Here is a 16,233-nt window from a genome sequence, read left to right as displayed (position 1 = left end):
ATACCTGGAGTTCATTGTAAGCTAACTTCCTCACTACCCTCCACTCCCCATAACAATAAAAATAGCAAATGATACATCCATTCCAAAAAAAACATGCAACCTTATAACTAAAGGCTCATACACACATCAGACTATAGTCTTTGGAAAATGAAAGATCAGACCAATCTTACCACCCTTCATGTAGTATGAGAGCCATACTATACACAGTCTTTTCTATGGAGCTGTACTCCACATCAGAAAAAAAAATCTTTGTATTGAATACAGATGCTGTACAGACACAAAAGATCAGTATCTGCAAAAGATCTGTTCCTGCCAAAGATCCGTTCCTGCAAATTGCAATGATAGTCTATGAAATCTGCAGATCATCATACACACATGATTTAACTGACATTCATCTGCAGATCAAGCAATCATCCGCAGATCTGAAAATCCATCCTGGAGGATCTGATCTGCAGATGAATGTCAGTTAAATCATGTGTGTATGATGATCTGGAGATTTTTGGCAGGAACAGATCTTTTGCAGATACTGATCTTTTGTGTCTGTACAGCATCTGTGTGTGCAGCATCTTGCAAAGATTTTTTTTCTGATAGGGAGTTCAGCTCCATAGAAAAGACTGTGTAGAGTATGGCTCTCATACTACATGAAGGGTGGTAAGATTGGTCTGTGATCTTTCATTTTCCAAAGACTATAGTCTGATGTGTGTATGAGCCTATAGTCTATGATATCTGCAGATCATCATACACACCTTGTTTAACAGACATTCATCTGCAGATCAGATCCACCAGGAAGGGTTTTCAGATCTGCAGATGATTGTCTGATCTGCAGATGAATGTCAGTTAAACAAGGTGTGTATGCAGTGTTGCCAACCGGGCGTAAATTTACGGGTAGCCCGTAAATTTTGATACAAAATGAGCTGCCCGTGAATTCCGTAAGGAATTCAGCAGCGTCCATAAGGGTGGCCCGCCCTGTTGCAGGAGGACAGCAGCGCAGTGGAGGAAGAGCTGTGGGCAGCGGTGGAGAAGGGGGGCAATCTCCCCCCCCCCTTCACTCACCTTAGTGCTCTCCCTCCCTCGCTGACTGTCCCCTCCTGATCTAGTGCTGAGTGGCGTTTGGCAGCGGGCGGGACTTACCTTCCGCCTCACTCCTGCGCCGGAAGTTCTGCTGCTCTGGACCAGACCAGAGTAGCGGCAAATCATCCCGCACCGGCGACGAGACGCAGGTAAGTTCCGCTCGCTGCCGCCTGCCAGCCACTCAGCACTTAGATCAGGAGGGGACAGTCAGTGAGGGAGGGAGAGCACTAAGGTGAGAGAAGGGGGGTAGATTGCCCCCCTTCTCCACCGCTGATGCTACAGCTCTCTCTCCACTGCGCTGCTGTCCTCCTGCTGGGGGGGGGGGGGTCACCTGGCTACCTATTGTGCGCACATATACCTCTGGCTACATATACTGCGCAAATATATCCCTGGCTACATATACTTAGGGCGCTGGCTGTTGGCCATTATGTGCATTTACTGGTGAAAAGCTGTCTCTTATTATGTGCATTTACTGGTGAAAAGCTGTCTCTTATTATGTGCATTTACTGGTGAAAAGCTGTCTCTTATTATGTGCATTTACTGGTGAAAAGCTGTCTCTTATTATGTGCATTTACTGGTGAAAAGCTGTCTCTTATGTGCATTTACTGGTGAAAAGCTGTCTCTTATGTGCATTTACTGGTGAAAAGCTGTCTCTTATGTGCATTTACTGGTGAAAAGCTGTCTCTTATTATGTGCATTTACTGGTGAAAAGCTGTCTCTTATTATGTGCATTTACTGGTGAAAAGCTGTCTCTTATGTGCATTTACTGGTAAAAAGCTGTCTCTTATTATGTGCATTTACTGGTGAAAAGCTGTCTCTTATTATGTGCATTTACTGGTGAAAAGCTGTCTCTTATTATGTGCATTTACTGGTGAAAAGCTGTCTCTTATTATGTGCATTTACTGGTGAAAAGCTGTCTCTTATGTGCATTTACTGGTGAAAAGCTGTCTCTTATTATGTGCATTTACTGGTGAAAAGCTGTCTCTTATTATGTGCATTTACTGGTGAAAAGCTGTCTCTTATGTGCATTTACTGGTGAAAAGCTGTCTCTTATTATTATGTGCATTTTCTGGTGAAAAGCTGTCTCTTATATGCATTTACTGGTGAAACGCTGTCTCTCATTATGTGCATTTACTGGTGAAAAGCTGTCTCTCATTACGTGCATTTACAGGTGAAAGGCTGTCTCTAATGTGCATTTACTGGTGAAACGCTGTCTCTAATTATGTGCATTTACTTTATGTGCATTTACTTGCCACTTTCGCGCCGCAAATTTCCTCGAACATGTTGCCCCCTACCCATTTGACTGCCCCCTCATATGTGCCAGTCTAGAACCGGCCCTGTACCCCTGCCTACATATACTGGGCACATATACCCCTGGCTACCTGTTCTGGGGACACCTATAGACCTGGGGCTACCTATTTTTGGGGAACCACTGCTGTCAGATTAAATGTATTTTGGGGAACTGCTGCCAGATTATGCGTATGTTGGGGGAATCGCTGCTGCCAGATTACATCTATTTTTTGGGAACCACTGCCATATTGTCTGTATTTTGGAAGAACCTCTGCCAGATTACGTGGATTTTTGGTGAAATGCTGTAAGATTAGATGTATTTTGGGGGAAAGGGGGGGGGGGGGGAGGAAACACTATGGCAAAGCTCAAACTTCCCTGGCAGACCTTTTACAGCAATACTAAAATCATGTATATTTGGCCCCACCCATGACCACGCCCACATTATGTTGTGTGACCACGCCCATTTTTCGGTGCAGGAGATTTTGTCAGTAAAAAAAAAAAATCTTTTGTCAGTAAATTTTTAGGTATTTGTCAGTAAAAAAATAACGTGAAAGGTTGGCAACACTGTGTGTATGATGATCTGCAGATCTCATAGACTATGAATGCAATTTGCAGGAACGGATCTTTAGCAGGAACAGATCTTTTGCAGATACTAATCTTTTGTGTCTGTACATCTGTGTGTGCAGCATCTTGCAAAGATTTTTTTTCTGATGGGGAGTTCAGCTCCATAGAAAAGACTGTGAAGGTATGGCTCTCATACTACATGAAGGGTGATAAGATTGGTCTGTGATCTTTCATTTTCCAAAGACTATATAGTCTGATGTGTGTATGAGCCTTTAGACTAGAGTCCAGAAGGAACATGATCTAATATTGATTGCACTGATGCTCCTAGTCAATGGAGTACAATGTATGAAGTCAACAAATGCGTATTGCTTCCAGCCACACTCATCCAATAAAGACTGGCATTTCCTCATTAAAGTTTGGGCATTAAAACAATTGGACATTAACTCGAGAGTGCCTTCATTTTTTAATTGATTTGATTATTTTATATAACTAGTCATCTACTAAAAAAGATCTAATGGCCACAATAATAAGTACTTACCACTATGGAATGAACTGCCCCAATGCGGGCACATGCCAGCATTGAATACACTAGCGCTGGTATCATTGGCAGGTAGATGGCCACCCGGTCCCCTTTCTTCACACCTTCAAAAATAAAGCATTTTTGTTAATAGAAAAATAATTAATAGCAGCTCCACACTAGCCAATGGCAGATCAGCACTAGGGATGGTCAATGAGATGAAAATAGTTCAGATAAAGCACATTTTGTATGGAACTACCGTACATAGGGCTTGATGTGTGAAGCAGCTTTAGAATAATTGGTACTAACACGAGGGAGCAGCGCACACTACTCCATTAGTGCAACGCACGTTAGCGTTACGCTGATAGCACAATGTGCGTTGCTTCCCTGGCTTTGGTACCAGTAAAGTTGACAAAATGCCACTTTTTTAAAAAAAAAGTTATACAAAGTATTTAAAGAGACACTGAAGCGAAAAAAAAATTATGATATTATGATTTGTATGTGTAGTACAGCGCCGGGATGGAGCGGGTGCAGCGTGGAGAAGATGCCCGGGAGCCAGCGTCAGGTAATGTATGCGCGGGGGGGGGGGGGGGGACAAGTGGCAGCGGCGGCTCCACAGATTGTGATCGGTTTCAGGCTGAAATCGATTCACAATCTGTTTGCAGTAAAGGCAGCCATACGATCCCTCTCTGTTCAGATTCGATCAGATAGGGATCTGTCAGCTGGTCGATCTAATGGCAAATCGACCAGTGTATGGCTACCTTTAGTCTTAGTCGTGGAGAGGGCTGTTATCTGACTTTTATTATCTCAACTGTAAGTGAACTGTTCTTTTTCTCTGCTAGAGGAGAGGTCATTACTTCACAGACTGCTCTGAAAGAATCATTTTGAATGCAGAGTGTTGTGTAATCTGCACATATTAGAGAATGATGCAATGTTAGAAAAAAACACTATATACCTGAAAATAAAAGTATGAGAATATTTTCTTTGCTGCTAATCTTCTAGTAATTATTCATAGTACACAACCAATTCATTATATCATATATTTTTTTCGCTTCAGTGTCTCTTTAAGTTAACAACTGAAGTAGTAAACTTATAGTACATTTACGTAGCAAGAAAACTTTACAAAAAGTTGCGGTACCAATTAAAGCAAATCTGAGAAAAAAATATCACTTATAGTCCTTCCATTCAGCCAGTGCACTTGTATTAGCGAATATTTTAACCACTTAAGGACCGTGGGCTTTACCCCCCTTAAGGACCAGGCACTTTTTTTCCATTCAGACCACTGCAGCTTTCACGGTTTATTGCTCGCTCATACAACCTACCACCTAAATGAATTTTGGCTCCTTTTCTTGTCACTAATAAAGCTTTCTTTTGGTGCTATTTGATTGCTGCTGCGATTTTTACTTTTTATTATATTCATCATAAAAGACATGAATTTTGGCAAAAAAATTATTTTTTTAACTTTCTGTGTTGACATTTTTCAAATAAAGTAAAATTTCTGTATACATGCAGCGCGAAAAATGTGGACAAACATGTTTTTGATTAAAAAAAACAACCCATTCAGTGTATATTTAATGGTTTGGGTAAAAGTTATAGCGTTTACAAACTATGGTGCAAAAAGTGAATTTTCCCATTTTCAAGCATCTATGACTTTTCTGACCCCCTGTCATGTTTCATGAGGGGCTAGAATTCCAGGATAGTATAAATACCCCCCAAATGACCCCATTTTGGAAAGAAGACATCCCAAAGTATTCACTGAGAGGCATAGTGAGTTTATAGAAGATATTATTTTTTGTCACAAGTAAGCGGAAAGTGACACTTTGTGACAAAAAAAAAAAAGTTTCCATTTCTTCTAACTTGCGACAAAAAAAAAAAATGAAATCTGCCACGGACTCACCATGCCCCTCTCTGAATACCTTGAAGTGTCTACTTTCCAAAATGGGGTCATTTGTGGGGTGTTTACTGTTCTCGCATTTTGGGGGGTGCTAATTTGTAAGCACCCCTGTAAAGCCTAAAGGTGCTCATTGGACTTTGGGCCCCTTAGCGCAGTTAAGCTGCAAAAAAGTGGCACACATGTGGTGTTGCCGTACTCAGTAGAAGTAGTATAATGTGTTTTGGGGTGTATTTTTACACATACCGGTGCTGGGTGGGAGAAATATCTCTGTAAATGACAATTTTTTATACACACAATTGTCCATTTACAGAGATCTTTCTCCCACTCAGCATGGGTATGTGTAAAAATACACCCCAAAACACATTATACTACTTCTCCAGAGTATGGCGATACCACATGTGTGGCACTTTTTTGCACCCTAACTGCGCTAAGGGGCCCAAAGTCCAATGAGTACCTTTAGGATTTCACAGGTCATTTTTGTTTCAAGACTACTCCTCACGGTTTAGGGCCCCTAAAATGCCAGGGCAGTATAGGAACCCCACTAATGACCCCATTTTAGAAAGAAGACACCCCAAGGTATTCCATTAGGAGTATGGTGAGTTCATAGAAGTTTTTATTTTTTTGTCACAAGTTAGCGGAAATTGATTTTAATTGTTTTTTTTCACAAAGTGTCATTTTCCGCTAACTTGTGACAAAAAATAAAATCTTCTATGGACTCACCATACTCCTAACGGAACACCTTTGGGTGTCTTCTTTCTAGAATGGGGTCATTTGTGGGGTTCCTATACTGCCCTGGCATTTTAGGGCCCTAAACCGTGAGGAGTAGTTTTGAAACCAAATGTCGCAAAATGACCTGTGAAATCCTAAAGGTACTCATTGGACTTTGGGCCCCTTAGCGTACTTAGGGTGTAAAAAAGTGCCACACATGTGGTACCGCCGTACTCAAGAGAAGTAGTATAATGTGTTTTGGGGTGTATTTTTACACATACCCATGCTGGGTGGGAGAAATATCTCTGTAAATGACAATTGTTTGATTTTTTTTACACACAACTGTCCATTTACAGAGAGATTTTTCCCACCCAGCATGGGTATGTGTAAAAATACACCCCAAAACACATTATACTACTTCTCCTGAGTACGGCGGTACCACGTGTGACACTTTTTTGCAGCCTAGTTGCGCTAAGGGGCCCAACGTCCTATTCACAGGTCATTTTGAGGCATTTGTTTTCTAGACTACTCCTCACGGTTTAGGGCCCCTAAAATGCCAGGGCAGTATAGGAACCCCACAAGTGACCCCATTTTAGAAAGAAGACACCCCAAGGTATTCCATTAGGTGTATGGCGAGTTCATAGAAGATTTTATTTTTTGTCACAAGTTAGTGAAAAATGACACTTTGTGAAAATAAAACAATAAAAATCATATTTCCGCTAACTTTTGACAAAAAATAAAATCTTCTATGAACTCGTCATACACCTAACAGAATACATTGGGGTGTCTTTTCTAAAATGGGGTCACTTGTGGGGTTCCTATACCGCCCTGGCATTTTACGGGCCCAAAACCGTGAGTATGGAAACCAAATGTCTCAAAATGACTGTTCAGGGGTATATGCATCTGCAAATTTTAATGACAGGTGGTGTATGAGGGGGTGAATTTTGTGGAACCGGTCATAAGCAGGGTGGCCTTTTAGATGACTGGTTGTATTGGGCCTGATCTGATGGATAGGAGTGCTAGGGGGGTGACAGGAGGTGATTGATGGGTGTCTCAGGGGGTGGTTAGAGGGGAAAATAGATGCAATCAATGCACTGGGGAGGTGATTGGAAGGGGGTCTGAGGGGGATCTGAGGGTTTGGCCGAGTGATCAGGAGCCCACACGGGGCAAATTAGGGCCTGATCTGATGGGTAGGTGTGCTAGGGGGTGACAGGAGGTGATTGATGGGTGTCTCATGGTGTGATTAGAGGGGGGAATAGATGCAAGCAATGCACTGGCGAGGTGATCAGGGCTGGGTTCTGAGGGTGTGGGCGGGTGATTGAGTGCTCTAGGGGCAGATAGGGGTCTAATCTGATGGATAGCAGTGACAGGGGGTGATTGATGGGTAATTAGTGGGTGTTTGGAGGAGAGAACAGATGTAAACAATGCACTTGGGAGGTGATCTGACGTCGGATCTGCGGGCGATCTATTGGTGTGGGTGGGTGATCAGATTGCCCGCAAGTGGCAGGTTAGGGGCTGATTGATGGGTGGCAGTGCCAGGGGGTGATTGATGGGTGGCAGTGACAGTGGGTGATTGACAGGTGATCAGTGGGTTATTACAGAAGAACAGATGTAACTAATGCACTGGCGAATTGATAAGGGGGGGGGAGGTCTGAGGGCAATCTGAGCGTGTAGGCGGGTGATTGGGTGCCCGCAAGGGGCAGATTAGGGTCTGATCTTATGGGTAACAGTGACAGGTGGTGATAGGGGGTGATTGATGGGTAATTAGTGGGTGTTTAGGGTAGAGAACAGATGTAAACACTGCACTTGGGAGGTGATCTGACGTCGGATCTGCGGGCGATCTATTGGTGTGGGTGGGTGATCAGATTGCCTGCAAGGGGCAGGTTAGGGGCTGATTGATGGGTGGCAGTGACAGGGGGGGATTGATGGGTGATTGACAGGTGATCAGGGGGATAGAGGTATACAGTACACAAAGGGGGGGGGGTGATCAGGAGTCCCCAGGGGGCAGTTTAGGGTTAAAAAAAATAGCGTTGACAGATAGTGACAGGGAGTGATTGATGGGTGATTAGGGGGGTGATTGGGTGTAAACAGGGGTCTGGGGGTGGGCAGGGGGGGGGGGTCTGAGGGGTGCTGTGGGCGATCAGGGGGCAGGGGGGGGGGAGATCAGTGTGCTTGGGTGCAGACTAGGGTGGCTGCAGCCTGCCCTGGTGGTCCCTCGGACACTGGGACCAGCAGGGCAGGAGGCAGCCTGTATAATACACTTTGTAAACATTACAAAGTGTATTATACACTTTGTATGCGGCGATCGTCGGGTTAACATCCCGCCGGCGCTTCCGTATGGCCGGCGGGATGTTGCGGCGGGTGAGTGGAGACAGGCGCCGGTGGAGGATCGCGTCATGGATGACGCGATCGCTCCGCCCATGCCCCTACAAGGACCGCCTTTGGGCATGAGCTGGACCTTGCGGGCTTCACTTCCCGGCCGCCTCTGTGCGTTAGGTGGTCGGGAAGTGGTTAATACCAAGGTCACATGTGACATGATGAGAGAGACATGTGTAGGTACGGTGCCAAGCACACAAGTAACCATGCTGTGTTCCTTGTTTCAGTTTGTGTTCAGTCAGGAACCTGGTCAGACTATAGCATAACCCTTACTGATAAGAAATTATAGCCATAAAACCCTTTCCTGGCAGAAAATGGCTTCTGAGGGCAGGAAAGAAATGAAAAGGGTCAGTAGTTTATAGATTTTAGCTCTGGCACACTTCAATTAATGTGCCACTAAGCAGAGACAATGAAACAGTAAACACTTGAAAGCTAGATTTAAATATAAAATAAAACTGTGGGATATAATATATATATATATATATATATATATATATATATATATATATATATATATATATATATATATATATATATATATATATATATACATACATACATATATACATATACATACATACATATACATACATACATATACACAAACACGTCATTTTTAGGAGGAGGAGGGGGAGGAGGATAAATACAAAATGTTTATCTCCGTTTATTTTAACCTCGGAATTCCATAAAAAAAAAAAAAAAAAAAAAAAAATCAGATCATGAGACCACTATTCAGTTTTTCTTTTGTTCTGGACTGCCAAAGATACAGTATAATCTTGATTGTACATTCTTATTACATCTGCTAAATGTAGGTATGCAGTGCTCCTCCCATCTTGCATGGAAGGCAAGCAAAGAAGTAACTCCCAATTTTAGATGCTCAAAAAGGCAGTTAAAGGACTTTTCTCCTATGTTGCTGATTTGAGTATATATCTTGCGCACATAGCTGGCCTTTGATATGAGCGACCGGAGCTGTCGCACAGGGCGCCGGCTTCCAAGGGGGCGCCTATAGCTGGTTGCCTATACTGAGGGCACCTACACCTGATTTCCTATATTGGGGGCACCTATAGCTGGCTACCTTTACTGAGGGCTCCAACACCTGGCTATCTATACTGGAGGCATATGGGCCTGTGTGTGTGTATACGTGCGTGCGTGTATATGCACGTGGGAAGAGGATGAAGGGGGGGCACAAAAATCAGTTTTCGCTCAGGGCGCTGTGAAACCTAAGGCCGGCCCTGCTTGCGCACATAAGGCATATAGATCACTGTCTATGCACAGCATACACATTAATTTTACCTCTTCTGTAGCAGGTCAGTTGAAAAAAAAGGACTGTTTTTCCAGGACTGCGGAGTCTGAGTCAGAGCAATTTTGGGTACATGGAGTCGGTGGTTTTCATAAACTGAGGAGTGAGTCGGATGATTTTTGACCGACTCCACAGCCCTGATTTTTTCAGTATTCCATATATGTTAAATGACAACTATAAATATTGATTAAAATGTACAGGTTTTTTTAGCACAGATATTTATTACGCTGTGCTTTACTTAAAACACACAATAAAACAACTGCAAGGTAAGAGTGTTGACTACCTGAGTTAACAGATAACTACACCTTAGCTTTTGGTTGTACTAGCCATACCTTTGCTACACCAAGGAAATACCACTCGTCCACTTACAAAATAGAAAGGAAAATCAAACCATGATCAGGACTCCACAAGGTTTTCAGGGAACAGATCTGGAAACTAGTACTGCATAGAGATCTCTCACCTCAAGTACGGTACCTCAGCGGTTAAAGACACAGATGATGCAACCGAGAACTGAAACATTAACTGCAGATGGACTAACTTTCCATTTTCTCCAAACTACCTAAAGTATGCAAAAACACGAGAACGACAAAGCAGAAACACAACTGGAAAGACAACATTTACAGCCACTGCAAAATGTGACCTTTATGTGTAGCTGCAGTACAAGTACAAGAAATAAAAAAGTTTCCAGGAGCAGCTCACCATAACCTTAGAACACAACTTTAAATGAGCTCAAGTAAAATCTTTCCATGCAGCTTTAAGAACAAACAAGTAGTATACTTATCGGGCACATAAGATGATAGAGGTGCAGAGGATGGTCAACGGCGGATTCGCCCCCCAATTAGGGCTTTCTCGAGAAATGCCAGCAGCAGCAATAGTCACATCAAGCAAGGCATTTTCAGCTCCCTACACTGTTAAATGCAAAACTAGATCATGACACATTGATACCAAAATGGAGTTACACGTGTATTTATCAAAGGTTAGGCCACAGTTACAGAAATTGTGTTCTTATCATCAGGCCCAGCTGCCCCACTGATCTTTTTCAATCATATTCATTAAAGGTTCTAAGCTTCATTTTCCTCGGGTACTCTTCCCTTGTCCTGTTATACTGTATAGTGACACTGTTTGAAGTACTTGTGCTCAAGCAAGCATTGCACGCTGTATCAAGTTACAGTTTTGTGCACATTGTGTCAGTATATCTACAGAAATGCAAAACAGAAACATGTAGCAACATATCAGAAACAATACTTGCCTAAGTTTCTCAAGACATTTCCCAACTTGCAGACTTGCTTCAATAAATCACCATAGGAAATAACTAAAGAATCTGTAGGTGAATTGCCTTCCCTAAAAATGACAAAGGAAAATGTTTTGTAAGAAACAGATTAAAAAAAATGTATTGTGAAAAAAAAATTTATGTCTAATGCAGCCCAACAAACATATGCACTAAACTGCGGTAGCGCATGGCAATTTTACCGTATCTACAGCTGAGAGTGTAACGCGAGTTGCCTAATTATGCAACCTAAGTAAGGCAATCGCTGCTAGGGTAACGCAAGTTTTAACATGTGCTACCCTAGCTATGCTCACATTACTTAGGTAAGGTTGGCGCTAACTAGGCAACTCACACTACGATGTTATTGGCAGTAAATTTACTATCATAGGTTTAATTTAAAAAATGGAGAAAAAAAAAATCTGGCTAGTCTACATGTATTTAAAGAGAACCCGAGGTTGGTTTGAAGAATATTATCTGCATACAGAGGCTGGATCTGCCTATACAGCCCAGCCTCTGTTGCTATCCCAAACCCCCCCTAAGGTCCCCCTGCACTCTGCAATCCCTCATAAATCCCAGCCACGCTGCTGACAAACAGCATGTCAGAGCTGGCTGTGTTTATCTCTATAGTGTCAGTCTGCTGCTCTCCCCGCCTCCTGCAGAACTCCAGTCCCCGCCTGCATCCCTTCCCTCCCTGCTGATTGGAGGGAAGGGACGGGGGCAGGGACCGGAGCTATGCAGGAGGCGGGGGAGCAGCTGAGACTGACACTACAGATGTAAACACAGCCTCACAGTAAGGCTGTGATTTATGAGGGATTGCAGAGTGCAGGGGGACCTTAGTGGGGTTTGGGATAGCAACAGAGGATGCAGTGTTCTCCCCAGGCTCTTTTAGCCGGGTGCTCCACCCGGCTAGATTTGGTGACCACCCGGCTGTCATCGGCTCACCTCCTCACCTCCTCCTATGCTGTAAGCAGAGTTGCCCTGCATTTTCATCTCGCCCCACCCGGCTGCTTTTTCATGCCACCCGGCTACCATTTCATGCCACCCGGCTGGAAAAAAATCCTGGGGAGCACACTGGGATGGGCTGTATAGGCAGATCCAGCCTCTGTATGCAGATAACATTCTTTAAACACACCTCGGGTTCTCTTTAAAAACTGAAGAACCCCAGTGTCCAGGGAAGCTTAGAGTGTTTATTTTTTTGTTTTAATGTATACACATAAGCAGAAGAGACCCAAAAGTGTGTGTGTGTGTGTGTGTGTGTGTGTGTGTGTGTGTGTGTGTGTGTGTGTGTGTGTGTGTGTGTGTGTGTGTGTGTGTGTAATACAAAACTAGATCATGGCACATTGATACCAAAATGGAGTTGCACGTGTATTTATCAAAACACAGTGGTGACAGGTATATACACTAGCATCAGTAGCAGGCAGCAGGGCCAGTTTTATATGCGCCACCTTGATAGATAATATATATATATATATATATATAGATATATAGATATATAGATAGATAGATAGATAGATAGATATACACACACACACACTTTATTTATAATTTATTTATATTGCTTTTTTTCAGATTTTTCTCCAGCTTCCCTTTTTAAACCTTTGATGATAAAATTATATTTATTTACATTTGGTATCGACAGATAGTAAACTTTTGGGGGCACATAGATTTATGATAATAATAATAAAAAAAATAAATAGAAGCTTTTGAAGGTCAAACCACAAATAAGAAAAAATATTCTCTGGCTTGCAGCACCGGTCTTGAAGGAGTTAAACATATTACAGCTCAGATAAAATGAAAAGAAACAGTTTTGTTATGTGCTATAATCCAGATTAAAGTGTATGTATGAAAGTCAGGCTACATAACAGCTCTGCTAGACGTCACACTAGTGAAACAACTACCGTATGCACCAGGCTTTACTCCTACAGCAGGGGGGAATTGTATTATGACTATCATCTGTGATATAGGACATTTAAACATACAGTATTTTTTTCATTAAAATTTCAAAATTTATTTGGAGTAGGAGATGGTACTTTTTGCCAAACCAGCTGCATACATCCCTTATAAACCTAAATTCAAGCTATGGCTACGTCCAGCCAAATTATACATTGACCACTGCTGTAACTGCAGTTGCCAACTTGCCATTGCGGTCAATGGCGGCACACAAACCACCAGGCGTTGTGTGGAACACCAATTACCTGCCTCGACTCCAGCTACACAATAATTGCTTCATACTCTAACTCTACAGCCCTATGTGTGTTGCCATTCATTTTACTGTGTTTAAAAAATGTCAGCAAATATTAAGTGTTTGCTATAATGTCTGAGGTACTAAATGTCATCCTAAAGCCTAACCAAGTAGTTTGGCATCTGGACTATGATTACTCTGAAGATTGTGCAACATACATTCATTAACATATTCCCTGTCCCACACTGAGCACTGATCTTCATCCTCTCCAATGTGTTTCTCATTATTATTGATGTAGCTGAAAACATTTTAGTCCTCCTCCATCATTTAACTTAATACATGGCAAAATCATCAATGGATGCATTCAAAGTCTTAAACATGAGGTTGTTTATCTCTTATATCACGTGGCCAAAAGATAAAAATGTATGTATTCTATAGATTACAGTAAGCCTGTGCCAGCAGTTTATGTAGTGAGACTCTGGACGAAGCCTTCCTAAATTGTTACTATTGGACAAATATCACCAGACCAGTGCCCACTATTTTTTTCACCAATCCATCACATTAATAGAGATTTAGTGAGGCAGGAAGGAGTCAGCAGAGTTTACAAATCCCTACACAGTCTTTCAAAAACTGCGAATGGCGGTTGGTGACGCAATTTTGCCGTGATTTGCGTTGTGAATTCCATTCAACAGAACGAGAATCCCATTGCAGCCACCCCCAAAGTGCTGCATGCAGCACATTTCCAATTAATGCAAATCGCAAACACTGCAGTGAGAAGAATATCATAGGGATACATTAGCAACAGTGTTTTGAAGATCAACGGTGATCAGCAAAAGGGCTGAAAAGCACCCAAGTGTGAACCAACCCTGATTAATTAAACCGTTCGCTTCACTCAGTAGTTAACTGATAAGATGACTGTTGCTGTCCAGAAATATCAGATTGTGTTGAGCGGTTATTTACAAAATAAACAATACAGACAAACTTCTGCTGTATCCAGGAGATAGGCAGTAAGTATGGTACTTCATTACATTATTCTGATAATTTTTCCTGTGAGCAGCAATTTTATCAATTACCTTCAGTGAAGTGCTAATATGACCTCCAGTGGCATAATAACATTTTAATATCTTATTTTGTGCCGTGAGCAAAAATGCAGTTTTGTGTTTCATACCATTTTAAATGTCAACAGTTATAATGGTTGAACTTGATGGACGAATGTCTTTAGTTTTGGCTCAAGAGACCATAGAGCAAGATATAAAATACAACATTCACAGGTTAGGAAGCATTTGCAGTATCAATTTACTCAATTATTTCACAACATCAATGTAAGCTATTACTTCACTGGTCTGAAACTAGAGATGTTGCAAGAGAGAATGCATTAGTACAGACTATAGATTGTTGTTGTTGGCATTGCAACACACAACATGACAACTATCAGACTACTAGACAGCACATGAATAGATATTGTAGGGGTAAAAGGTGCACAGGAAGAATAAAATACAATACAATCCTCAAATCAAGATTAAGTCTAGGCGCTCAGTGCTAAGGCTATTTTGGCTCTACCCTAGTTAGTGCAAAAACATTTCAATCCATACTAGATCTGTGTCATCCTTGAGGTAAGCCACCTCCTTATCGGATTTTAATGTATTTTATTCTTCCTGTGCGCCTCTTCCCCCTACTGTGTCTATTGCTAGTGCGGAGAGCGGCCTTCTGCCAGCTTAGAGAGCGACCGAAGTACAGTGGTGGACCCTGTACCCAAGAGAAGACAGTTATTCTCCCACAAGCTATTTTGGTTGGTTGCCCATCACAGAAACCTCATTTTGTGAGTAGCCTCTTTTCTTTACTCTCAGTCTCCAATTGGTGGAAAATACTACACCATTTGGGCTCCCGTCATCTCTCTTTGTAAGGTTTACCTACATCTCTCAAGGCATGAATAAAAATATCTCTGTCATATTTTTTAGTTTATCATCATTGAGGGTAGAGAGGCGGCAGATCTCCCACTGCAGAGGGGGGGGGGGGGGGGAATACAATGGCATTTGGACAGGAAATATTCAACAAGGTAAATCACTATTCGCATTAACATCGTAGGTCCCTACACACACACACACACACACACGCACGCATACACATACACATGGGCATAAACACACACACACTCCCACAGGTGCATACACATGCGCATACACACACTGCCTGATTCTATATACAGTGGCTTGCAAAAGTATTCGGGCCCATTGAAGTTTTCCACATTTTGTCACATTACTGCCACAAACATAAATCAATTTTATTGGAATTCCACATGAAAGACCAATACAAAGTGGTGTACACGTGAGAGGTGGAACAAAAATCATACATGATTCCAAACATTTTTTACAAATCAATAACTGCAAAGTGGGGTGTGCGTAATTATTCAGCCCCCTTTGGTCTGAGTGCAGTCAGTTGCCCATAGACATTGTCTGATGGGTGCTAATGACTAAATAGAGTGCACCTGTGTGTAATCTAATGTCAGTACAAATACAGCTGCTCTGTGACGGCCTCAGAGGTTGTCTAAGAGAATATTGGGAGCAACAACACCATGAAGTCCAAAGAACACACCAGATAGGTCAGGGATAAAGTTATTGAGAAATTTAAAGCAGGCTTAGGCTACAAAAAGATTTCCAAAGCCTTGAACATTCCACGGAGCACTGTTCAAGAGATCATTCAGAAATGGAAGGAGTATGGCACAACTGTAAACCTACCAAGACAAGGCCGTCCACCTAAACTCACAGGCCGAACAAGGAGAGCGCTGATCAGAAATGCAGTCAAGAGGCCCATGGTGACTCTGGACGAGCTGCAGAGATCTACAGCTCAGGTGGGGGAATCTGTCCATAGGACAACTATTAGTCGTGCACTGCACAAAGTTGGCTCTTATGGAAGAGTGACGAGAAGAAAGCCATTGTTAACAGAAAAGCATAAGAAGTCCCGTTTGCAGTATGCCACAAGCCATGTGGGGGACACAGCAAATATGTGGAAGAAGGTGCTCTGGTCAGATGAGACCAAAATTGAACTTTTTGGCCAAAATGCAAAA

General features: G+C 42.4%; 1 protein-coding gene across 1 annotated transcript in view; it reads right to left on the bottom strand.

Moving 5' to 3' along the window:
* LOC137518831 (acetyl-coenzyme A synthetase, cytoplasmic-like) overlaps window positions 1–16,233 on the bottom strand; it is a 106,214-nt gene that overhangs the window by 59,200 nt on the left and 30,781 nt on the right. The window contains exons 3-4 of the mRNA XM_068237191.1: window positions 10,970–11,061; window positions 3,464–3,567 (exon numbers count right to left, since the gene is read on the bottom strand). Coding sequence (XP_068093292.1) covers window positions 3,464–3,567; window positions 10,970–11,061 — 196 coding nt within the window. The remainder of the gene's footprint in view (window positions 1–3,463; window positions 3,568–10,969; window positions 11,062–16,233) is intronic.

Source organism: Hyperolius riggenbachi, chromosome 5, assembly GCF_040937935.1.
Source record: "Hyperolius riggenbachi isolate aHypRig1 chromosome 5, aHypRig1.pri, whole genome shotgun sequence".
NCBI lineage: Eukaryota > Metazoa > Chordata > Amphibia > Anura > Hyperoliidae > Hyperolius > Hyperolius riggenbachi.
This window is presented reverse-complemented; position numbering and strand designations above follow the sequence as displayed.